General features: G+C 43.3%; 1 protein-coding gene across 4 annotated transcripts; it reads right to left on the bottom strand.

Annotated features, from left to right (window-relative positions):
• Positions 1-621: 621 nt before the first annotated feature.
• MARVELD2 (MARVEL domain containing 2) lies at positions 622-26448 on the bottom strand. 4 transcript variants are annotated; one of them, XM_054489875.2, is made up of 7 exons: positions 26364-26448; positions 20612-21775; positions 16523-16558; positions 8905-9053; positions 8487-8658; positions 4365-4415; positions 622-3324 (listed from the first exon to the last, which is right to left on the bottom strand). In XM_054489875.2, the coding sequence occupies exons 2-7, from the start codon at positions 21758-21760 to the stop codon at positions 3202-3204; spliced, it is 1680 nt and encodes a 559-aa protein (XP_054345850.1). In that variant the 5' UTR covers positions 21761-21775; positions 26364-26448; the 3' UTR covers positions 622-3201. The 4 variants fall into 4 exon arrangements, with proteins under 4 accessions (XP_054345850.1, XP_054345849.1, XP_054345852.1 ...); XM_054489874.2 differs by lacking the exon at positions 26364-26448 and adding an exon at positions 25837-26288; XM_054489877.2 differs by lacking the exon at positions 16523-16558 and having other exon boundaries at positions 26364-26438.

Genomic DNA, 26448 nt, shown 5'->3' with positions numbered 1-26448 from the left:
GCCAAAGGTAGCTATTACATGCTAAACTGTGGCCTCTCAAAAAGCTAACGTTGAAGTTCCTAACCTCCAGTACCTCAGAACGTGACTTTACTTGGAAATAGCATCCTAGCAAATGTAATGAGTTCACAGGAGGTCGTGCTGGAGAAGGTGGGCCTCTCATTCAATATGACTGGTACGGCCAAGACAGGCAGAAGGCCATACAAGAATGGAGGATTGGAGAGATGCATCTACAAGCCAAGGAACGTCAAACATGGCCAGCAAACCATCAGAAACTAGAAGAGGACTCCCCTACAGGTTTTTGAGGGAGCATGTCCCAGCTGACACCTTGCTTCCAGACTTCTAGGCCGCAGGTCTGTGAGACAACACATTTCAGTTGTTTTGAGCCACTCAGTTTGTAGTACGTTGTCATGGCAGTCCTAGGAAACTAATACAGTGGCCTGGACTTTGAATTATTGCAAATAATGGGGGAAGGAGAAACAGTGAGTCACCTGAGCATCGTGACCTACAGGTTTTCAATGACTTTCCAGTTTATTTTCTGACAAGTGAAAATATTTTCAAGAACATGCACAGTGAACACAGGAATGCTAGGAAGGCAAACATAAAAGGGCACACACACACACGGCAGGTGACTGAAACTTTAATGCACCTAGGGATTGACCACAACATTTACAAATCAGTGTTACTGCATTGGTTTTTCAAAGATTAGCTATGTTTATAAACTTTATTTTACAAGTTTCACAAAGTTAAATTTCCTTAACACTTCAACAGGAATCTAACTCTTTATAGTCTATCAAAATGGTAATATTTTACCTCTTTTTTTTTTTTTTAAAGCACTGGTGCTCTTCTTAAGTGAAATGTTAACACAGGGCTCAATACATAAAAGAGAAAGTGAAGTTGTTCCATTTGGGGGGTCCCATAAGGGGCCTCATGCTTCCCTAGGTGTTACCCCTTCAGACACAGCACAGCCTAGGAAGCCATGGAATTAAAATATTAACAATGAATGCATAAAGATTTCACTGACAAATAAAAACCAGGGAGTGCATTCAGTGACCACAACTTTCTAAGCTGCTGCTTTTCCACATGCTTTTCTTTGGTTTTCTCACTTTAGAAAACTCTTTGAACATTAATTGTCTGAATGGCAGCTATATTAGTCAGAAGCTGTAATGCTACACCTGGGAATTTATCTACATGATAGATGCTGCTGAATAAAATCCAACAAGAACGATTTTGTTTTAAAAAAAACTTTGTTAAGGCAGTCTATTGTTCATACTAACAGAAATAAAACATTTCTTATGAATAAAGTCCAAAGCCAAGATAATTCTTAGAAAGATGAAGCATCCCTGCTGGGCACGGTGGCTCACACCTGAATCCCAGCACTTCGGGAGGCCGAGGCTGGTGGATCATCTGAGGTCAGGAGCTCGAGACCAACCTGGCCAACATAGTAAAACCCTACTAAAAATACAAAAAGTTAGCTGGGCATGGTGGTGGGTGCCTGTAATCCAGCTACTTGGGAGGCAGAGACAGGAGAATCGCTTGAACCCAGGAGGCAGAGGCTGCAGTGAGCCAAGATCATACCACTGTACTCCAGCCTGGGCAACAAGAGTGAAACTCCATCTCAAAAAAAAAAGAAAGATGAAGCATCCCAAAAATTCAAAAATTCAAAGGGAGTTTCTAAGGAAATGCTACATTGTGGGACTGTAGCATGTATGTCCAAAGGGGATAGAAAAGCAATATCAGCCGGGCGTGGTGGCTCACGCCTGTAATCCCAGCACTTTGGGAGGCCGAGGTGGGCAGATCACGAGGTCAGGAGATTGAGACCATCCTGGCTAACACGGTGAAACCCCATCTCTACTAAAAATACAAAAAATTAGCTGGGCGTGGTGGCAGGTGCCTGTAGTCCCAGCTACTTGGGAGGCTGAGGCAGGAAAATGATGTGAACCTGGGAGGTGGAGCTTGCAGTGAGCCGAGATCATGCCACTGCACTCCAGTCTGGGCAACAGAGCGAGACTCTGTCTCAAAAAAAAAAAAAAAAAAAAAAAAAAAGCAATACCATTCATACAATTCAATGTGTCCAAGGCAGGCTGGACTGTGGGGAGATGGAGAGATGTACAGTCACACTGATGAAAGACAGGGAGGCCATGTGGAACCCCAGGGGTCACAGAGCAACAGTGAAGCATCAGGCTAAGGCCATGAGTTAACACCACAAAACAGAAAGGCACCAGACACGGGCTTTTGGTTAAGTGGTTGGGCTTGCTCATTAAGGACCTTTTCTTGAGACTCATTCTTTATAATTTATTCATTTCACAAACACTTCTGTAGACTTCATAAACACTAATATAGTTCCTACTATATTAGTAACTCGTTTAATCCTAACAACTCTATGAGGAAGGGACTATTATTAGCCCCATTTTACAGAAGAGGAAACAGGCACAGAGAGATTAAGCAATTTGCCCAAGATCAGGATGTCTGAAAATGTTGATCTGAGATTCAAACACCTTTCAAGGGAATAAATGACACCTTTGAAAGATGTCACCCTTTTTCCGTTAGAAAAATCCTTTAGAAATCCCCTAGGAATTTCTCTAGGAAGAGAAATTTGTCCCAGAAAAATCCTAGGAACCTGCCTGAGTAAAAAAGGAAAAAGTAGCACCAGAATTGACAGTCCACCTGCCCATCCCACCGCCAGGATACGATCTCTAAAATGATGACACATTTAAATGAGATAGACGAATATGAAATTGGTCACAGATGAAAGATGAACACAGGATGTTTTCCATTCTTAGTAAAGGCCCTTGGTACATTTGAATTCGTTTAAAAGCATCTGAGTAAAATCTTTAATGTTGCATACTGGCTAAAACAATTGGAAGCTGATTTGGGAAGCACTTGCTTCTCTACCACAGAGGCTGGCATTAAAAAGGCAGTAAATAGTAAACTTGCTATTTAAAAAAAAAAAGTAGTTTCCCAGCCTGACCAACATGGTGAAACCTCGTGTCTACTAAAAATACAAAAATTAGCTGGGCGTGGTGGCGCACGCCTGTAATCCCAGCTACTGGGGAGGCTAAGGCAGGAGAATTGCTTGAACCCGGGAGGTGGAGGTTGCAGTGAGCTGAGATCATGCCACTGCACTCCAGCCTGGGTAACAGAGCGAGAGTTCATCTCAAAAAAATAAAATAAAATAAAATAAAAAGTGGTTTCAAATAACGGTTAAGAATAACCTTGTACATCCCAATTCATTACTTTATCATATTCTTGAATTCTTTGCTTTATGTGAGAAAGTTTATTCTTTAGGTAATCACAGCGTTCTTTTTTTTCCAGAAATGTAGGATCCTGTAAAAGAAATATAAGTATTATTTTGGCTCCTGGCTTCCTCAGTGAAAAACACAGAAACATACATTGTCACCCAGGAAATGATCATACATAGCAAAAGTCTCTACAGCAGATTCTGAACTCAGGGTAACAGTTAAGCTCTCTACACATTTTTTAAATGTACTTTTTTTTTTAGAGCAGTTTTAGGTTCACAGCAAAATCAAGCAGAAGTACAAAGTGCTGAGGCACCTTTCATTTTAATATCTGATAAAGCCAGGTACAGTGGCATGTGCCTGTAGTCCCAGCAACTCAGGAGGCTGAGGTGGAAGGATTTGCTTGAGCCCAGGTGTTTGAGGCCAGCTTAGGCAACATGCCAAGACCCCATCTCTTAAAAAAAAAAAAAAAAAAAAAAGTAATAAGTATAGAAAATATTAATAAACGGTCTCTCCAGCCTTTACTGATTTTTTTTTCTTTTTGAGACAGGGTTTCACTTTGTTGCCCAGGCTAGAGTGCAGCGGCGTACTGTCTCCTAGTGCAACCTCTGCCTCCCAGGCACAAGTGATCCTTCCACTTCAGCCTCCCAAGTAGCTGGGGCTACGGGCATGTGCCACCATTACCGGCTAATGTTTGTATTTTTTTGTAGAGACAAGGTTTTGCCATGTTGCCCAGGCCGGTCTCAAACTCCTGGGCTCAAGCGTTCTACTTGCCTTGGCCTCCCAAAGTGCTGGGATTACAGGCCTGAGCCAGTGTCCAGCCACCTCTACTGATTTTGAGATTAAGTTAGAGTTGGAAAGATGTAAAATCAGTTCATCTCTTTAAAGGAACAGGTGGAGAATTCCGGATCAATGCTCATTTCTCTAGGTTGCTAAATCAGGACACAGCAAAATGTATTCAGAACAGACATGAGAAGAAATGGCATCCAGCAGCCATTTTCCCTTAAAAGGAGCATCTCATGAAATACAAAAAGGAACTATTTTAGCTAACAGAATCTAGAGTCTGTCAATTATCACATATGTACCTGGATAAGAATACAGTCTGAAAAAGAAAACTGTTTTACTCACATTCTTTTTTTTCTTAAACTCTTCATGGATTCTTGAAATTCTCTCATGTTCCTAAAAATAATATATTGTATACTTAAAACATTTGCATTTACTCAAATCATATCTCAAACCACACTGAGAATTAGAACAAAAAACAATTTTTACCTAAGAAAATAATGAAAACATTCACACACAAAAATTCAATTCACAGGCAAATATTTGAAGGCTTACTATCTGCTAGGCCCAGGCGATAAAAGAGAGAAAGGGGCCCTGACCACATGCAACCAGACCCAAGCCCCAGGCCCTTAGGGAGGATACACAGCTTGCCTAGGGTCATACAGCCGGCAAGCTCAGTTTCCTTATTGGTAAAATGGAAATAAAACCATAATGACCTCAAAGGGTTGTAAGAAGGTTCACTTATTTGAAATGATCCTTATAAAGTGCTTGCCACATAATAACCATATTAGCTATGATTACATTCATCCTTTTTGGAAAGTTCATCCCCTTTGGAAAGTTCTTTTTCGAGTTATTAGGTGTTGGGATTAAGAAGTTTAAGAGTATGCAACTTTTGAAAATAGCTAATATAAGGCTCCTTGTAACTTTTTTCTAAGTTTTATAATAAATACGAACTTTGTTAAGGAGTTGAATGGCCTATCCAAAGGGAACAGATTACTATAGCAATGCCCTCATTCATCCATGGAAACCTATGCATAGAGATTGTCAGACAATGCAAACCTCATAAATAAATAAATATAATAATTTACAGTGTTTTTTTTTCTTTTTAAGACAGTCTCCCTCTGTCGTCCAGGCTGGAGTGCAGTGGCGTGATCTCAGCTCACTGCAACTCCCACCTCTCTGGCTCAAGCTATTATTGAGCCTCAGCCTCCCAAGTAGCTGGAACTACAGGTGTGCATCACCATGCCCAGCTAATTTTTGTATTTTTAGTAGAGCTGGGGTTTTGCCGTGTTTCCCAGGCTGATCTCGAACTCCTGGCCTCAAGTGATCAGCCCACCTTGGCCTCCCAAAGTACTGGGATTACAGGCATGAGCCACTGTGCCCAGCCAGTAATTTATAGTTCTAAAAGCTTGCCCTATACCTGTAATCCCAGCAGTTTGGGAGGCTGAGGCGGGTGGATCACCTGAGATCAGGAGTTTGAGACCAGCCTGGCCAACATGGCGAAACCCCGTCTCTACTAAAAATACAAAAATTAGCCAGGCATGGTGGCTCACACCTGTAATCTCAGCTACTTAGGAGTTTGAGACAGTAGAATCGCTTGAACCCAGGAGGCGGAGGTTGCAGTGAGCCAAGATCACGCCACTGCACTCCAGCCTGGGCAACAGAGTGAGACTCTGTCTCGAAAATAAATAAATAAATAAATAAAAATACTAATAAAATAAAAGCTTGGCCTGAGAACTTTTTCTGTCACTGATCCATATCCTTCTCCTGGGTTTTTTTTTTTTTTTTTTTTTTGAGACAGGGTCTTCTGTTGCCCAAGCTGGAGTGCAGTGGTGTAATAGCTCACTGTAACCAAAACTTCTTGGGCTCAAGTGATCCTCCTGTCTCAGCCTCCTGAGTAGCTGGGATTATACAGCACATCACCAGGCCTGGCTAATTTTTATTTATTTATTTTTTATTTATTTTTGAGATGGAGTCTCATTCTGTTGCCCAGGCTGGAGTGCAGTGGTGCGATCTCGGCTCACTGCAACCTTCGCCTCCTAGGTTCAAGTGATTCTCCTGCCTCAACCTCCCAAGTAGCTGGGATTACAGGCACCCGCCACCATGCTCAGCTAATTTTTTGTATTTTCAGTAGAGACGGGGTTTCACTATGTTGGCCAGGCTGGTCTCGAACTCCTGACCTTGTGATTCACCCACCTCGGCCTCCCAAAGTGCTGGGATTACAGGAGTGAGCCACCATGCCTGGCTGCTAATTTTTACTTTTTTGTGTGTAGACATGGTCTTGCTATGTTGCCCAACCTCATCTTGAACTCCTGGCTTCAAGCACTCTTCCTGCCTTGTCTCTCAAAGTGTGGGGATTACAGCCATGAGCCCCCTTGCCTGAACTATTTTAATTCTTCAATCTCTTTTACATACTGAGATCGTGAGTATGTTTGTGTTTTGAATGCTTGCCAGCAGTGAAGATAAACCTGGTGATTTAATTGTAATCTGTAATAACAGATCCTGGACAAGGAATAAACTTGCTGTTGGGGTTAGTACTGCTGTGCTGGAGATGCAGGCAGAGATGAGCTGTAACATCCATCTAGAGTCTGTCACTGAATTTAAGGAGTGGTGAGGACCAGAGGGATTGTCTGGGGCAATATTTCTACTTTATGGGCTCAGAAAAGTCATGTGACTATTTTTCAGTGGTGCACAACCATGTCTATGAGAGAACCTGCCTCCAAAGAGGCCCACTGGGCTTTGAAATGCCTCACATGCTTCCATGGGGACACGGTGGGAAAATGAATGAGCCTGTGGACTCCTGCCCAGGACAAAGCTCAGCCTGTGGCCAAGGAGAAGCTAACTTTTGTAATATGGTTAATATTTCTACTTTAGATAAGGACTGGAGGATACACTGATAATAATAACCATGGGCCTGCCATTGGGTTACTTACAAGCCCTGTCTTGTTAAAAATCACAGGTAATGGCTGTTGTTGATATTGTGTGGAAACATCATGGGAAGACTTGGTCTCTCAACCTGTACTGTCATCAGGACCCTCTTGATTTCCCAACTGCAGACCACATGCTGCAGCCCTTGTCCATTCATACAAAGCACACAAACCAGATACCACTGGGTGTTGGCTCGAAGATTACAGGTCAAGGTCAAGATTTTCTTTGTTTTTTTTTGAGACAGAGTCTCATTCTGTCGCCCAGGCTGGAGTGCAATGGCACAATCTCGTCTCACTGCAACCTCCGCCTCCCAGGTTCAAGCCGTTCTCCTGCCTCAGCCTCCCGAATAGCTAGGATTACAGGCGCCCGCCACCATGCCCGGCTAATTTTTTGTATTTTTAGTAGGGACGGGGTTTCACTATGTTGGCCAAGCTGGTCCCGGTCTCCTGACCTCATGATCTGCCCGCCTCAGCCTCCCAAAGTGCTGGGATTACAGGTGTGAGCCACTGCGCCCAGCTTTTTTTTTTTTTGAGACGGAGTTTCGCTCTTGTTGCCAGGCTGGAGTGCAATGGCACGATCTCGGCACACCACAACCTCCGCCTCCTGGGTTCAAGCGATTCTCCTGCCTCAGCCTTCCCGAGTAGATGGGATTACAGGCGCCCGCCACCATGTGCGGCTAATTTTGTATTTTTAGTTGAGATGGTTTCTTTTTTTTTGTTTTTTTGGTTTTTTTTTGAGATGAAGTCTCGCTCTGTCGCCCAGGCTGGAGAGCAGTGGCATGATCTCGGCTCACTGCAACCTCCGACTCCCAGGTTCAAGCAATTCTCTTGTCTCTGCCTCCTGAGTAGCTGGAATTACAGGCACACACCATCATGCCTGGCTAATTTTTGTATTTTTATTAGAGACGCAGTTTCACGATGTTGGCCAGGCTGGTCTAGAACTCCTGACCTCAGGTGATCCACCAGCCTCGGCCTCCCAAAGTGCTGGGATTACAGGCGTGAGCCACTGTGCCTGGCCGAGATGGGGTTTCTCCATGTTGGTCAGGCTGGTCTGGAACTCCCAACCTCAGGTGATCTGCCCGCCTCAGCCTCCCAAAGTGCTAGGATTACAGGTGTGAGCCACCATGCCTGGCCTTACAGGTCAGGATTTTCTGCATTATTTCTCCCAACAAGCTTGCCTTTCCCAACCTGTGCTGATCCAGATTCCTGGGGCCTCATGCCTTCCTGCACTCCTTTGATGGCCTCTAAACTAGGTCAGTTTTGGCCAACATGGCGAAACCACATCTCCACTAAAAATAGAAAAAAATTAGCTGGGTGTGGTGGCATGTGCCTGTAATCCCAGCTACTCGGGAGGCTGAGGCAGGAGAATCGCTTGAACCTGGGAGGTGGAGGTTGCAGCAAGCCAAGATTGTGCCACTGCACTCCAGCCTGGCAACAGAACAAGACTCTGTCTCACAGAGGAAAAAAAAAAAAAAAAAAAGCCAGATTTTATTCATCCTCTAGATTTCAGTGCTCCTCCTAGGCAGCTGCACACACTAACCTGTCGGCTTTCCGAATGATGTGGCAATCTGCTCATCACTGCATCCAGCTCATCAAACTTCCTCAGGACGGCCTGAACTTCTGCAGACAGCTCTTTGTACTCTGAAAACTGGTCTTGGAACACAGCTTTATAGCGTTCTCGCTCATCATCTGTCTGAATCACAGGGTATTTCCTGGGGGAAAAACATAAGCCAAAGATATAATTGTTTCACTAAAAGAAGCTGAATGGGAAATCAGCTTATCTTATTCCTTACTGATCACATTGTACCTTCAATTCAATACATTACCTCTCAGATAACAACTATTTACATACATGATTTTAAGCACAGGGTATTAACTTGGAGACAAACTGGAAAATGAAGGGACCAAATGGGGCCCCTCAACATCTATCTTGAGGAAGAATTCAGACTGACACTCACGCCACATAGTCGGGCATCACGATAGGTTTAGGAATGTGGCCTGGGGGGATGTGTCCACTCAGTAGTTCAGGTTTCATTTTTGCTGTTCTCAATTCCTTGAAATTAACTTCTGAGTCTCTTTGTCTGTCACCACTGGTGGCCATTTCACACTGCAGTTAGGGAGAAAAAGAGGATTTGTTAATAAATATAGGTAGAAAAAAACCCTCTGAATTTATTCTTAGAAAATGAGGAGGAAGATCAGGTGGGGTGGCTCAAACCTATAATCCCAGCACTTTGGGAGGCCAAAGCGGGAGGATCACATGAGGCCAGGAGTTCAAGACCAGCCTGGCCAACATGGCAAGACCCTGTCTATAAAAAGTTTAAGGCCAGGCACGGTGGCTCACGCCTGTAATCCCAGCACTTTGGGAAACCGAGGTGGGCCGACCACTTGAGATCAGGAGTTTGAAACCAGCCTGGCCAACATGGTGAAACCCCATCTCTACTAAAAACAAAAATTAGCTGGGAGTGGTGGCGGGTGCCTGTAATCCCAGCTCCTCCGGAGGCTGAGGCAGGAGAATCGTTTGGGCCCAGGAGGCGGAGGTTGCAGTGAACCAAGATTGTACCACCGCACTCCAGCTTGGGAGACAGACTGAGACTCTGTCTTAAAAAAAAAAAAATCTGGCAGATGCAGCGGTGCGTGTCTGTAGTCCGCTAGTAGCTACTTGGGAGGCTTGGAGGCTGAGGTGGGAGGATTGCTTGAGTCCAGGAGGTAGAGGTTACAGTGAGCTGTGATTGCATTACTGCACTCCAGCCTGGGCAATAGAGAGAGACTCTGGCTCAAAAAAAAAAAAAAAAAAAAAGAAGAAGAAAATGGGGAGGAAGACAGGAGGAAGAAAAGTGGAAATAAGAGTTACCATTTCACATCACAATTACATGTTTTATAGTCACAAAGTTGTTCTGAATGTTTCTGTAATAGCTAAGAGAATCACATTTGGGATATGGTAATACACACTAGGTAAAACATACTCCAGCCCCAATCGTGTACATGTCAAAGGTGGATGATGCAATGCCAAACACACAGTCTTAAGAACTTACCTATTTAGAATTTACACCCCAACTAACCGTAAAAGAATAAAAAATGTAATTCAAAATAAATTCAAGGATAAAAATGGAACAAGGCTACTTAAATGGAAAGAGAAAGTAATGGTACTGGCAATATGGGATGATTTAATTGTAAGTAACCACTGAGTGGATTAGAAAAGGAAACGAGTTGGCCGGGCGCGGTGGCTCACGCCTGTAATCCCAGCACTTTGGGAGGCCGAGGTCGGCGGATCACGAGGTCAGGTGTTCGAGACCAGCCTGGCCAGCATGGTGAAACCCCGTCTGTACTAAAAATACAAAAATTAGCCAGGCATGGTGGCGGGCACCTGTAGTCCCAGCTACTTGGGAGGCTGAGGCAGGACAATGGCGTGAACCCAGGAGGCAGAGCTTGCAGTGAGCCAAGATCGCGCCACTGCACTCCAGCCTGGGCAACAGAGCAAGACTCTGTTTCAAAAAGAAAAAAGAAAAGAAGTGAGGTTGAGGCCAGGCGCAGGGGCTTACACATGTAAGCCTAACGTTTTGGGAGGCTGAGGTGGGAGGATCACTTGATGCCAGAGGTTCGAGGCTGCAGGGAGCTGTGAATGGTCCACTGCACTCCAGCCTGGGCATCAGAGCAAGACCCTGTCTCTTAAAAAAAAAAAAAAATTAAAAACAGAAGTGAGGTTCAGAGAGGTCAAGTCAATTCTCCAAGGTCACGTAACTATTAAGTAGAAAAGCCACAATTAAAACCCAGAACTGGGCCAGGCGAGGTGGCTCACGCCTGTAATCTCAGCAATTTGGGAAGCTGAGGGGGGTGGATCATTTAATGTCAGGCGTTCAAGACCAGCCTGGCCAACATGGTGAATCCCTGTCTCTACTAAAAATACAAAAATTAGCCGGGCATGGTGGTGGGCACCTGTAATCCCAGCTACTCAGGAGGCTGAGGCAGGAGAATGGCTTGAGCCTGGGAGGTGGAGGTGGCAAGGAGCTGAGATTGTGCCACTGCACTCTAGCCTGGGTGACAGAGCGAGACTCTGTCTCAAAAATAAATAAATAAATAAATAAAACCCAGAACTAGGCCAGGTGCAGTGGCTCATTCCTGTAATCCTAGCACTTTGGGAGGCCAAGGCAGGAGGATTGCTTGAGCCCAAATGTTTGAGACCAGCCTGGACAACATAGGGAGATCCTGTCTCTACAAAAAAATTAAAAAAATATATTTTTTCTTGAGACAGAGTCTCGTTCTGTTGCTCAGGCTGGAGTGCAGTGGCACGATCTCGACTCACTGCAACCTCTGCCTCCAGGTTTAAGTAATTCTCCTGCCTCAGCCTCCCGAATAGCTGGGACTACAGGTGCACACCACCATGACTGGCTAATTTTTTGTATTTTAGTAGAGATGGGGTTTCACCATGTTTCCCAGTCTGGTCTCGAACTTCTGAGCTCAGGCAATCCACCCACCTCGGCCTCCCAAAGTGCTGGGATTACAGGCATGAGCCACAATGCCTGGCCAAAAAATAAAAAAATTAACTGGGTGTGGTGGCATGCACGCGTGGTCCAGGCTACTTGGGAGTCTGAGGTGGGAGGATTACTTAAACCCAGGAGGTCAAGGCTGCAGTGAATCGTGATCATGCCACTCCACTCAGCCTGGGTGACAGAGTGAAACCCTGTCGCAAAAAACAAACAAACTAACAAATAAATAAATAAATAACCCAGAACTATTTGGTTCATTGATACTTTTTTTTTTTTTTTGAGACAGAATCTCGTTGTGCCACCCAGGCTGGAGTGCAGTGGCGAGATCATATAGCTTACTGCAGCCTCGAACTCCTGGGCTCAACCTATCCTCCCTCCTTGGCCTCCCAAAGTGTTAGGGTTACAGGTGTGAGCCACGGTGCCCGGCCTGGTTCATTGACACTTTAAATGAATAACATAAAGAAACCTGTTAACTTAAATGTATATTGTTCATATCCTAAAGTTACATGAAGTTCTAGTAGCACACTAGAAGTGAGCTTGTGATGGACAGGGCAAGCAATGCCATACTGCTACTGGAAAGTAAGATCGTGCTTGGGAACATGATTCCTCTTTGGAGCAGTAACCTCCTTCCCCTCTACTGACCCCTTAAGTCTTCGAGAAATGCTTGCTGAACTAAACTGAGAGTGGCTTGGGAGGGCCTCTACTTCACTACAAATAAAAAACCAAACAGGATTTTAAAACCTTAATCTTCATCTTGCCAGGAAGCTTTAAAAATCCTTTGTTTTCTGATTTCCTTACCCTGAAACTGGCTTTGGTTTAATATTAGCTCATTCTAAAAACCACTAACACTTTAACTCACCAAATAGCACACCCTTTAGATTGGATTAGGTGTGGAGGCTGTTAATCAGCCCTAGGGGAAGGTTATGAAAAGGAAAAGCTCTCCAACCATGGCTCTAGGTGGGACAGAAGCCAGATCACCTAGATGCAGAAAGCATGCGTCGCCACTTGGTCTCCAAATCTGCAAAAACATGAGTGGCGAGCAGAGTACCCTGAGGAAACGAAATTAAGCCAGGATATTTTTAAGCAACACATTCTGAAGTTAGTATTTATTCTGCTGTATTTCTTGCTGATTACGATGCCATTTCTTATCCTAATGAATTCCTATATATTTAGTCTTGAAAATGAATAATGGTATTAAACATTAGGGGGAGATTTTTGGCTTGAATAAATGAATTTCTATTTCTCTTTAACTTCTGTTTTCTCTTTTTTGACCCCCATATGGACACATGGTTTAACTCCTAAATGTTTAACAATCCAGATCTCATGGTGCTGAGGAAGCTGCTATGAGCTTGTTGATCCTCTGGATCTCAGCAGCAGTCCCAGCATCAATCTTAGATCTCCTGGTCAAAGCTGCTTTGGGCAGAGGGTCCATCATTAATTTGTTTTCTACATAAAATTTTTTTAAGGAAGAACTAATCATTTTTCTTACTTGCCCATCCCTAATTCTAAGACTTACCTTTTAATATAGAAAGGGAGCCTGAAGAAATCAGAATATTTCCATGTAGACATTTCATCTGCTTTAAATTTATTTTAATTACTTAATTTATTTATTTTTGAGACAGTCTCGCGCTATTGCCCAGGCTGGAGTGCAGTGGTAATGATCTCGATCTCAGCTCACTGCAACCTCCGCCTTCCAGGTTCAAGTCATTCTCTCGCCTCAGTCGCCCAAGTAGCTGGGATTACAGGCTTGCGCCACCACACCTGGCTAATTTTTTGTATTTTTAGTAGAGATGGGATTTTGCCATGTTGCCCAGGCTGGTCTCAAACTCCTGACCTCTGGTGATCCACCCACCTTGGCTTCCAAAAATGCTGGGATTACAGGTGTGAGCCACCATGCCCGGCCTAATTTTTTTTTATTTTTATGGTCTTAACTTTTTTTCTGCTCTTTTTGGATGAACCTTCCTGATCATCAGTTTGGAAAACTCTATTGGGAAAAAACTTTTTTTTGAGACAGAGTCTCACTCTGTCACCCAGGCTGGAGTGCAGTGGCACGATCTTGGCTCACTGCCACCTCTGCCTCCTGATTCAAGCCATTCTCCTGCCTCAGCCTCCCGAGTAGCTGGGATTACAGGTATGCACCAACATGCCTGGCTAATTTTTGTATTTTTAGTAGAGATGGGGTTTCACCATGTTGGCCAGGCTGGTCCCAAAGTCCTGGCCTCAAGAGATCCACCTGCTTTGGCTTCCCAAAGTGCTTGGATTATAGGTGTGAGCCACTGCACCTGTTCTCTATTGGGAAGAAATCTAAAACCACATATGAGACAAAGAATTAAATCCTCGTTAGGCTTTTGTGGGAAGACTGTATTAAGCTCCAGCACAGGAAAGTACTCTTAGACAGTACTCTTGATGACAGACATGTCAAAGGAAGGGGGAAAATGGTCCTGTGCCCCAGAGTAACATGACCGTTCTTTGCTTCCAGCAAAAACTAGTCTAAATAATGTTATGAATATAATTATTAAACTTTTCAACTTAAAAATGGGCTGAATGAGTATCTGTCAGGTTAGAAATAGAGAGAACTAAGGGAGGCTGAGGCAGGACAATCGCTTGAACCAGGGAGTCAGAGGCTGCGGTGAGCCAAGATTGTGCCACAACACTCCAGCCTGGTGACAGAGCGAGACCCCATCTCAAAAAAACAAAAACAAAAACAAAAACAAAACAAAAAAAAGGAAAAGATATAGGGAGAACTACCTATATATTTCAGTATGCATTTATTTCTCCAATTCTTGATTCTCTCTCCCTTTGAGTGTATAATATAATAATGCACAGGCCTCTGACCTCAAACCCATACCATCACGTTCCATGCCCACATTAGATTCTAGCTTTTCTAGCTTATAATATAAACCTGTACAGCACTTAAAGCACAGCCTTCAGAATTTGTTGCTGTCTCTATGTGATCTTATCTTATATCTATGATTTCTTTTAAAAGTGGTCTTATTTGCTTTTAAAAATTATATTAATTAAAACACAAAATAAGAAGGCACCCCCTAGTATTAGACCAAACAACAGACAGGAAACTGAAGTTCAGAGAAAGTAAGCAATTTCCCCAGGATCGCAGAGCTAGTAAGTAGCTGACCTAGTATTCAAATTTAGATTGTCTGATTCTAAAGCTCACTTGCTGGCTGGGTGAGGTGGCTCACACCTGTAATCCCAGTGCTTTGGGATGCTGAGGCAGGAGGATCACTTAAGACCAGCCCGGGCAACATAGTGAGACCTCTCCTCTACTAAAAATTATTTAAAAATTAACTGGCATGGTGGTGCATGCCTGTAGTCCCAGCTACTTGGGAGGTTAAGGTGGGAGGATTGTTTGAGCCCAGGAGTTTGTGGCTGCCCTCACCCTGGGTGACAGACCCTTTTGAATTTTCAACCAAGTAAATATGCTCTCTTTTCAGAGACACAAATCCAAAGATTGAATTCTCAACTCCTTGTTAAGAACTAATGTCCAGGCCGGGCACGGTGACTCACGCCTGTAATCCCAGCACTTTGGGAGGCCGAGGCGGGTGGATCATGAGGTCAGGAGTTCAAGACCAGCCTGACCAACATGGTGAAACCCCGTCTCTACTAAAAATACAAAAATTGGCTGGGTGTGGTGGCGGGCGCCTGTAATCCCAGCTATTCAGGAGGCTGAGGCAGGAGAATTGCTTGAACCTGGGAGGCGAAGGTTGCAGTGAGCCGAGATCGCACCACTGTACTCCAGCCTGGGTGACAGAGCGAGACTCTGTCTCAAAAAAAAAAAAAAAAAATAATGTCCAGTATCTCAAAAAATGAGGGTAAAATTTTCAATGAGGGTAAAATTATGATTATTAAAATAAATTACTACATATATGTAAATAATGATAACAGCATCTCACTGAGTCCTCCCAGCAAACTTTCGAGGTAGGAATTATTATTATTGCAATCTCACAGATGAAGAAATGAAGGCATAGAAAAGTTAAATAATTTGTCTACTGCCACACAGCTGGTAAACTGTGGAATAGAAATTCCCTGACACTACAAAATTTGGCATCTTTAAAAAAAAGTATTATTGGCCGGGCATGCTGGCTCACGCCTGTAGTCTTAGCACTTTGGGAGGCCGAGGCGGGCGGATCACGAGGTCAGGAGATCAAGAACATCCTGACTTTGTGAAACTAGCTAACACGGTGAAACCCCGTCTCTACTAAAAATACAAAAAATTAGCTGGGTGTGGTGGCGGGCACCTGTCGTCCCAGCTACTCGGGAGGCTGAGGCAGGAGAATGGTGTGAACCCAGGAGGCGGAGCTTGCAGTGAGCTGAGATAGCACCACTACACTTCAGCCTGGGTGACAGAGTGAGACTCCATCTCAAAAAAAAAAAAAAAAGTATTATTAACTTCTTTTTTAACTGTCCTGTGAGTGTAGTAAAAAATTTGGCATCTGAAAGCAAGGTGAGAAGGATACAAAGAACAGCACAGAACTTTAAATACAAGTGAAGAAAGTTTGGGAGAATCACTTTCATTTAAAAAATAATTAAATTTCAAACATATGTTGGTTTGTTTACTTGCATAAATTTTCATCTAACAAAATTAAAAGAAGCTATAGATATGATTGTTTAATTTGTTCCTTTTAGTATCTGGAAAAAAGCTCAAAGTCCTAATATGAACTCGATGTAATAGCTACACTTTCTTTTTTTTTTAAACAGTCTCACTCTGCCACCCAGGCTGGAGTGCAGTGACGTGATCTTGGCTCACTGAAACCTTCACCTCCCAGATTCAAGTGGTTCTCGTGCCTCAGCCTCCGGAGTAGCTGGGATTACAGGCGTGTGCCACCACGTGCAGGTAATTTTTGTGTTTTTGGTAGAGACGGGGTTTCACCATTTTGGCCAGGCTGGTCTTGAAATCCTGGTCTCAAGTGCTCCGCCCTCCTCAGCCTCCCAAAGTGCTGGGATTACAGGTGTGAGCCACGACGCCTGGCCAATAGCTACATTTCATAGATGTATGAAACTACTATGTAGATAAATAGACCTAAGAGAAAAGTATTAACAAATCTAAAGTATAATGTGAAGTAAACTTTATTCTTACCATTTTCCTTTTCGATGACAATGATAGCTCATTTATCTGGAATAAAAAGAGTTCGAATAGTTTTTCAAACGCATGTGAAGCTACTTTGCAAATATTCATCCATTTGCATTTATAGCTCAATCTCAATTTTAATAGGTCGATCCTCTACTTGATGGGTGTTTCTCATCCTCTTTTTGCCTAGGTTTTGAAGGGCCAGTGGAGAACTGAGAAGAGGGATAACTGTAATTCCCTGTCAATCAGGGGCCTAGAGAGGAGTAGGGAATATGGGGATGGTGGAAACTGTTAGATAAACCACTCTGAATTACCCTCAAATTTTATTTATTCTTGCCTCCCATTACTTTGCATGATTAAAGAGTTAGGACAATTACTCTATAAAATTAATAGAAAAAAATCCCTAGGCCATTACATCTTCTAACCTTTAGGAAGTTATAGCAACGTACAGACAGGCACAACTTTCAACATCAGGTGACTGAAGTCTAATTAGGCATTATGAAGTCTCATAGACAAGTTTTTGTTGAGAAAGGAAGAAGAAATAAAAGTATTACGTTGATCATTCTATTCACATAGAATTTTTAAATATTAAGATTTAATAACTTACACAACTAGCATAAAATTATAAGGAAGTATGTGTTTCACTATCTGGATATCATATTGATTAGAATTAACATTTTTTACTTTGTACACAGTGATGTACATTTAAGAAATAAATTGTAACTTTAAGAAACAAAAATTTAATACATGTGAAGGTTTGTTACATAAAAAAACAAAAATGTAAGAAATATGCTTAAAGTGCTAAGATAAATTTTTAGAAATAACTTGAATCTAAGTAGAATTCTAGCAAGATAAATTATTTTGTGACAATCAAGCTAGGCACGGTGGCTTATGCCTGTAATCCCAGCACTTTGGGAGGCTGAGGGGAGAGGATTGCTTGAGGCCACGAGTTTGAGACCAGCCTGAGCAACATAGCAAGACCCCGTCTCTACAAAAAATTTAAAATATATATAGAGAGAGAGCACATGGACACGTCAAAGTTCTTTGTATAACATGTAGGTACTTGTTATAAAACTATTTTTTTCCACCAAGCACAGTGGCTTATACTTATAATCCCAACACTTTGGGAGGCTGAGGCAGGAGGATTGCTTGAGCCCAGAAGTTCGAGACCAGCCTGGGTAACATAGTGATACCCTGTCTCTACAAAAAATATTAAAAAATAGCCAGGTGTGGTGGTGTATGCCTGTAGTCCCAGCTACCTGGGAGGCTGAGGTGGGAAGATTGCTTGAGCCTGGGAGGTCAAAGCTGCAGTGAGCCATGATCGTGCCACCGTATTGCAGGCTGGGTGACAGAGTGAGACCCTTCCTCAAAACAAACCATCAACAACAAAACGATTTGTTTCCCATTCCACTAGGTGTAAAAAGACAATCTAAGGCTGGGCACGGTGGCTCACGTCTGTAATCCCAGCACTCTGGGAGGCCAAGGCGGATGGATCACCAGAGGTCAGGAGCTCAAGACCAGCCTGGCCAACATGGCGAAATCCTGTCTCTACTAAAATACAAAAATTAGCTGGGCATGGTGGCATGTGCCTGTAATCCCAGCTACTAGGGGTGCTGAGGCAGGAGGATCGCTTGAACCTGGGAAGCGGAGGTTACAGTGAGCCAAGATTGTGCCACTGCACTCCAGCCTGGCGCCAGATATTGGGGGAAATTCATCCCTGATATTTCACGTACGTTCTTTTCTATTTTCCCTAAGTGTCAGCCGGTCTGAGAAATAAAGGGAAAGAGTACAAAAGAGAGAAATTTTAAAGCTGGGTGTTCGGGGGAGACATCACATGTCGGCAGGTTCCGTGATGCCCCCGAGCCGTAAAACCAGCAAGTTTTTATTAGCGATTTTCAAAAGGGGAGGGAGTGTACGAATAGGGTGTAGGTCACAGAGATCACGTGCTTCACAAGGTAATAGACTATCACAAGGCAAATGGAGGCAGGGCGAGACCACAGGACCACAGGACCAGGGCGAAATTAAAATTGCTAATGAAGTTTCAGGCACGCATTGTCATTGATAACATCTTATCAGGAGACAGGGTTTGAGAGCAGACAACCGGTCTGACCAAAATTTATTAGGCGGGAATTTCCTCATCCTAATAAGCCTGGGAGCGCTACGGGAGACCGGGGCTTATTTCATCCCTTATCTATGATTGTAAAAGACAGCCATCCCCAAAGCTAGTTTTAGAGGCCTCCCCTCAGGGATGCATTCTCTTTCTCAGGGATGTTCCTTGCTGAGAAAAGAATTCAGTGATATTTCTCCTATTTGCTTTTGAAAGAAGACAAATATGCCTCTGTTCCACCCGGCTCACAGGCAGCCAGAGTTTAAGGTTATCTCCCTTGTTCCCTGAACATTGCTGTTATCCTGTTCTTTTTTCAAGGTGCCCAGATTTCATATTGTTCAAACACACATGCTTTATAAACAATTTGTGCAGTTAATGCAATCATCACAGGGTCCTGAGGTGACATACATCCTCCTCAGTTTAAGAAGATGACGGGATTAAGAGATTAAAGACAGGCATAGGACTTCACAAGGGTATTGATTGGGGAAGTGATAAGTATCCATGAAATCTTCACAATTTATGTTCAGAGATTACAGTAAAGACAGGCGTAAGAAATTATAAAAGTATTAATTTGGGAAACTAATAAATGTCCATGAAATCTTCACAATTTATGTTCTTCTGCCATGGCTTCAGCTTGTCCCTCCGTTCGGGGTCCCTGACTTCCTGCAACAGTGCCACTGCACTCTGGCAACACAGTGAGACTCCATCTCAAAAAAAAAAAAAAAAAAAAAGAAATGAAAATTAAAAAAAACAAAAGTTGGGCCAGGTATGGTGGCTCACACCTGTAATCCCAGCACTTTGGGATGCCAAGGCAGGTGGATTGCTTGAGTCCAGGAGTTTGAGACCAGCCTGGACAACATGGCAAATACTCATCTCTAAAGAAAAAAAAAAATTAAAAAAATTTTAAAACCTAAGGGCTATTTGTTGTTATGCATCAGATTCAAGCAAAAGATTAAAAACAAAATACATATGTCAGTGTGTGCTGTTATAAGGACAGGATTTAATTTTTATTTATAGTTTTGCCCAACATATACCATGTGCAATTGTATAGTATCTAAGAAGTCTTAGGAAAAGTGGAAAAGCAAAAATTCATAATATAGTTAACTTAAAATTACAAAAAAATTTAAGGTAAATACTGAAAATTTCAGTGGCATAGGAGAGTCAACTACACACATCTCCTTGGAAGAAAGCAAAATATCAACTTACTTCAGAGAATAATGTAGCCAGTGGAACATACTCTAACATTTGCTATTGTTCAACCAAAATAATTTTAGGTAGGGCTTTTATCTCATCCTTCAGTTATTATTATTTTATTCTTCTTATTGTTCTCATTATTATTTATTCTCATTACTATCCTATTAAGTTCTAGAAATATAAAAACAATGTAGGACTTCCATTCTCATTTTGGACCATACGTCTTCCTCAAATAAAGACAAATTATCAAAACCACTGGGCAAGTTTTCAGAGTATATTCATTACAATTCAATCTCTCAATACTTAAAAAAATCAAACATGGTTTACCATATTCTTATTTGGCTTTATTCAACTCACTGGGAGAAAGTAAATCATAACATTTAAATGAAAAATTAGGAGTTTTTATTAAAGAATTAAGATTGTTCTCAAACTTACTTTAATGATGAGACACTTATTTTACTGAGTATATTCTTCTTCTTTGCAAAAATTCAGTAGCTGTATCTTTCTCTTAAGCTTCAGACAGACACAATAATGCAGCCAATAAACTATGTATTACACATCTGGTGTCTATTTGCAATGTTATATAACAGCCAAACACCAGAGTAGGTTATCCCAGTCAAAGCATGTCAGATATTGCACTAGGACTTTTGAATCTCAGATCATTAAAAAAAAAAGAAAGAAAAGATTTCTATGAAAGCTTTCTGTTTTGAGCACTATACATTTTTTAACAAGGGAGCAAATAAATAACAGAAAAAACAAACATACACACACAAATGAGGGATTATGAAATCACTTACCTCCTGTTGTTCCATATATTCTCTATGTCTCCGAGCTGCCTCATGCCTCCATAACTTTAGGGAAACCAAAGCACTAATGAGATAAACTATCATGGTGACAAACAGGAAGATCATTGCAGCTATCTGTCCTCCTTCTACCCGGCAGAACACTGCGTTCACTGGTGTATTAAATAATGGATAGTAGCAGAGGCCACCTCGGTTGGTATCATTCACATAGACTATGGCTGCGGCCATATACAAAATAAACAAGGCAACGTTAATTCCAAATTCAGTTAGGGGCCACCAATTAGAGTCCAGAAGAATGGTCCGGTAATACATGGACATGCCAAGAACCAGAATAATAATGGTGGTGATCCAAGCTAATCCAGCAACCACGAGTACAAAAGGGGTCTTAGGGCCAGTGTAGTAATAGCCCCCATACATACTGCCGAGTCCACCAACGCCTCCCATGCCATACGGTTGTGAATATCCAAACAAGTTGTACCACTCACTGTCCTTGTGAATGTAAGCTGTGACACAAGCAAAGACACCGGCCCCCAAAAGCAGCTCCACCACACCCAGTATTCTCAGCAGGCCTGCCCACGACTTCATGTAGGAGTATCTCAGGTTATACTCCTCTACCTTCTCACTGTATGTTCGAACTGTTTGTGTGTGTCGGTCTAGAGATCCATAGGAATCCTGGGGAAACACTGCGTCAGCCTCTTTCTGGGAACTAAAGGTTCCTTCTGACCCTCCGTAGGGATCTTTGCAGGAGTTGGGGGGCGAACGGTGGTTTGGTCTTGCTGGAGAGGCTGGTGATGAACACTCCACTCTATCGGAGATGTACCTGATATCAGACACCGGCTTATCCCATTCGGGGTCCTTTTTCTTCCCTCTGAAAAAGTTCTTCCAGGAGTCGGGGACAAAGCGCCTTACTGGTTTGAGATCTGGCGCTATAGCTGGTTCTTCTGTGTCACTTGAGTAGAAGTCTGGGCCAAATGGTGGCTGTAATGGGAGAGGGGGTGGTGGCAAGGGATCAGCGCTCACTGCCCGCTCACTGTCATGAAGAGTTGGGTGGGTTCTTATGGTGCTATCTTGATAGGGCAGGTCGCTTGGGACCTCATCGTAGTGCCTGTCCCGATTCCTGGATCTTCCATCATTTGACGACATTTGTGATTTTCACACCTGTGGCCAAATTTAAAGTTATCACTTATGATTAGTTACTTATCCTCTCAATGATGCTGATTTTATTCATGTAGTAGCAAAAAGTATTTAGGAGACCAACAGGATCATGTCTAATTATTATGATATACAAAAATGATAAATATGAGACCGGGCGCAGTGGCTCATGCCTGTAATCCCAGCACTTTGGGAGGCCAAGACAGGCGGATCATTTCAGGTCAGAAGTTTGAGACCAGCCTGACCAACATGGTGAAATGCTATCTCTACTAAAAATACAAAAACTAGCCAGGTGTGGTGGCATGTGCCTGTGATCCCAGCTACTCAGAAGGCTGAGGTATAGGCCGCTTGAACCCAGGAGGCAGAGGTTGCAGTAAGTCGAGACTGTGCCACTGCACTCCAGCCTGGGTGACAGGGCTAGATCCTGTCTCAAAAAAAAAAAAAAAAAAAAAAAAAGTATATTTTAAAACTATAGATTTTGTATATTTTAAACAATTATATTACCCAGGGATACAGTCATCATTCTATGCCATTTTAAGTGCAATCATGATTTAAAATCTTAGGCTGGGCATGATGGCTCATGCCTGTAATCCTAGCACTTTTGAGAGGCCAGGGCAGGAGGATCACTTAAGACCAGGAGTTGAAGACCAGCCTGGCAACATAGTGAGACCCTGTATCTACAAAAAATTTTTAAAAATTAGCCATGTGTGGTGCTGTGCCCACAGTCTCAGCTACTTGGGAGGCTGAGGTGAAGGAAAGAATCACCTGACCCCAGGAGTTTGAGGTTACAGTGAGCTATGATTACACCACTGCACTCTAGCCTCGGTGACACAGCGAGTCTCTGTCTCTAAAAAAAGAAAAAAAAAAAAAGAAATGAAAAATGAAATATTTGTATATCTAATTTATCTGTGAGCCCTATTAAACAATAAAATAAAGAACAAAAGTGACAAAACTTTAACAAAACAGAACGTGAACACACTCCCAAGTAGAGTCATTTCCTCAAACATCTAAATCAAAATACTAAGAGTTTGAGTGTAGCGAAATTTGATGGGTCAGCAAATATTCTTCATTTTCACTTGGAATAGCCTAGGAGAGGCAGTCTGTTAAAACACAGGGAGTGCACAGCCCTTCCCCTTCCTAAATCAACAAAGTCATTTTAGAGGACTTGCTTCTTCCAGTCTAAAACATTAACAATTGAAACTAGATGTAAAAAAATTGAATCTCAGAGACAACATCACCAAAGGCTAAGGCTCCCCCAAGCCACAATAGAGAATGACAGCAATTACCATTACTATTACTCTTTCCAGAGCAATTCAGGTGATTTACTGTTCCCAAGGATAGACTCAAGTATCTCAGAAGGTATTCAACCCACCTCAAAAATAAAGCATAGAAAATGCACTTTTACTAAGCCTGTTGATTCATGAAATCAATGCTCTGCACCCATATACAGAAAGAAGGAAACCATTTGTGAATTAACTACTAGTTTTAAGGTACGCTGAATTTCTCTCAAATTGTTTATAAGTATTTTGCTTGAAGACTTAAAAAATTTTTTTCATTCACACCCTGCCAAGTCTCATTATTGAAGACTTAAACTGGGCACATGGTATTGTACTTGATACTATGAAGGTCTCAAAATTAAAATGGATAACCCCATCTTTTTTGTTATTGTTTTGTTTATTTATTTAATATTTTCAAGACAAGGTCTCACTGCGTTTCCCAGGCCAGAGCATAGGAGCACAGTCATAGCTCACTGCAGCCTCAATCTCCCTGGCTCAAGCACTCCAGCTGCCTCAGCCTCCTGAGTAGCTGGGACTACAGGTGCATGCCACCATACCCAGCTAATTCTTTTTTTTTTTTTGAGACAGAGTCTCGCTCTGTCATCCAGGCTGGAGTGCAGTGGTGCCATCTCGGCTCACTGCAAGCTCCGCCTCCCAGGTTCACACCATTCTCCTGCTTCAGCCTCCCAAGTAGCTGGGACTACAGGCGCTCGCCACCACGCCCGGCTAATTTTTTGTATTTTTAGTAGAGATAGGGACCATGTTAGCCAGGATGGTCTTGATCTCCTGACCTCATGATCCACCCGCCTCAGCCTCCCAAAGTGCTGGGATTACAGGTGTGAGCCACCAGGCTCGGCTGCTAATTCTTTAAAATTTTTAGTAGACATTAAGTATCACTATGTTGCCTAGGCTGGTCTTGAACTCCTGGGCTCAAGCAATCCTCCTGCCTTGGCCACCCAAAGTGCTGGGATTACAAGCGTTAGCCACTGCACCTGGTCTGATAACCCCATCTTTATACTGTTGAACAATTTGGAAATTCCTAAGGCTTTATTTTATTTTACTTTGGAAAACGAAGACCCTTCATTTAACCTGCCTTGCACCAGGCATGCTGAAGGTATACTGTGGACAAACCAGACTGAAATCCTTGCCTTCATGATGCTTTAACTGGGGGAGTGCTGGGCAGATTGACAGATGATAGATAAATGAAATATACAGTATGCTAAAGAACAAAGTTGAGAAATGGGGTAAAGACTGCAATGGGGACAGGATGTTACAATCTTAAACCGAGTGGCCAGGGAAATCTTCATAGAGAAAGGGATATCTGAGTATAGAACTGAAGGTGAAGGAGGAAGCCAGGCGATTACCAGGGACAAATGTTCGGGCAGATGGAACAGCTAGTGCAAATGCCCTGAAGCAGGAGTGCCTGGTATGTTCAAGAAATATTTAGGCATGGAGGCTACTGTGGCAGCAGCAAAGTGGGTAAGAAGGTGAATAGTAGAACTGAGGCCATCTGAATCATGTAGGGCCTTGAAAACCACTGGAAAGAAAGGACTTTGTCTTTTGCTAGGAGTGAGATGAGAAGCCACTGGAGGATTCTGAATAGAGGAGTGACATGATTTGACTTGTTTTAACAGTATCACTATGGATGCTGTGTTGAGAGTACACTCCAGAAGGCAAGAGGTAAAACAGGAAGACTGGCTAGGCCATTGAAATAATCCAATGGATCACTGAGATCGTGAGAAGAGGTCAAATGCTAGACAGGTATTTAAAATTTTTATTATAGAATTTTTCAAACATAATAAAAAGTAGAAAGAATAGCATTATGAACCCTTGTGTACCCACATCCAGCTTCTACACTTATCAATTTATGGCCAAACTTGTTTCATTTATACTCCCCATACTATTTCTTCTGCCAATAGAGTCCTCTGAAGTAAACCCCAGACATCTGATCATTTTATCTAGCTATACTTCATTCTCCACCCCTCCAGCTTAGCCTTGGGGAGCAGCAGACTGAAGAGTGTTTCAGATGCGTTAAAAATCCGGGTAGAGATGTTAAGAGGGCAAGCAAGGCACAGAGGGTATGTACAGACTGGAGACAAGGGAATGGGGTGGAAACCCAGGGTCTTCTAATAGGGCACTCCGACCTTAGAAGATTAACTGTGATGGCCCCAGCAGGGTGCCCAATGCAAAGCGGCTCTGTATATTGTAACAATCAGTTATTTTTGTACCTTTCTCTTTCTCTAAAAAAGTGTACGTTCTAGAAATGCTATTACGACTCTAGTTTTTGAAACACATTCCTAAGAAATGTAGAAGCAAAAGCACAACAAATGATTTTAGCAAGTTTTACACAGCATTTACAGGATACGCTATGCTTAATTCAACTCACTGGTAAAAATACGATTCACTGTAATGGATTTAACTCTTCACCTGTGAAGTGGCTTATTTGAATCAAACCACCTTATCCATTTTTAAAGAAAAAACAAGCAATTATTAAAGAGTTGTGGAAAAGCAAGATAATGTGATTTTTAGAAGGGAATGGTTAGCTGTATTTCATTACATCTTAAATATCTGGATACCCCTAATATCTTTCAGGATGTCACTGAGAGTTCGTTCTGGTCCCGCAGGTCGCGGCAGCGTGTGTCTTTGTCCTGCTCAGGCCCCGGACCCTTACTCTACTCTTGGACACTCATCTTGGAAAGCCGCGGCAGTGGCAGGAGAAATGGCTCCCCCAGCAAAGTGTCACAGGAATCATGCCTAGTCACCTTTACACAAACAGAACCACCGGTTTACCTGGCTTAAAAGTTTTGCGGGACCCAAGAAACGGGTAGATTTCGGATACTTCTGCGCTTCCGAGGGGTCGGGAAAGGCTCCGCGGTTCTAACCCACGACTGCCCGGGGGTACCGAGCATTTTCGCTGTGGGGTCTCCCCCGCGCCAGCCTCTGGGCGCCCGGTCCCACAAATCTCATTGTGTCCTCGGTTCTGCCCGCGCCGGCTAGGCGTTCGTCTTCGCGTTTCTGGCTGAAACCCACTGTCTTTGGAGATTCCGCCCCAACGAGGCCGAAACTAAGCCGGGAGACCTCCCAGGTAAGGAGCACCGAGATCGCCCCGAGGTGCGCGCCCCGCCCCGCGCCCGGAAGGACGGCGGCTCGGCCGCACCTGCGTCCGCAGAGCGAAACCCGGAGGGACGCGGGCCTCCCCCGCGGGCTATGGCAGGCTGAGCGCCGAGCGCGGGCACCCTTCAGTCCCCGCACACCTGGGCCGGGGGCCGCCGGGCCCTCCTCTCCCGGTCACGTGGCCCCACCCCGGTCCCACTTACCTGCGCAGCCGCCAGGAAGAGCGCGCACGCCGCCCGGGACTCTGAAACCGGTATCGGGCTCCCGGGGTGGGGGCGGGGCCGGGAC

Source organism: Pongo pygmaeus, chromosome 4, assembly GCF_028885625.2.
Source record: "Pongo pygmaeus isolate AG05252 chromosome 4, NHGRI_mPonPyg2-v2.0_pri, whole genome shotgun sequence".
Lineage (NCBI taxonomy): Eukaryota > Metazoa > Chordata > Mammalia > Primates > Hominidae > Pongo > Pongo pygmaeus.
The sequence above is the reverse complement of the archived record's forward strand: the minus strand, read 5'-3'. Positions and strand labels throughout refer to the sequence as shown.

Coding starts and splice junctions, on each gene's coding strand:
- MARVELD2 (XM_054489875.2), bottom strand. CDS start 21,760: ATGTCGTCAAATGATGGAAGATCCAGGAATCGGGACAGGCACTACGAT. Junction 16,559..20,611: donor AATATATGGAACAACAGGAG/GTAAGTGATTTC, acceptor TTTTTATTCCAG/ATAAATGAGCTATCATTGTC. Junction 4,416..8,486: donor ATCATTCGGAAAGCCGACAG/GTTAGTGTGTGC, acceptor TATTATTTTTAG/GAACATGAGAGAATTTCAAG.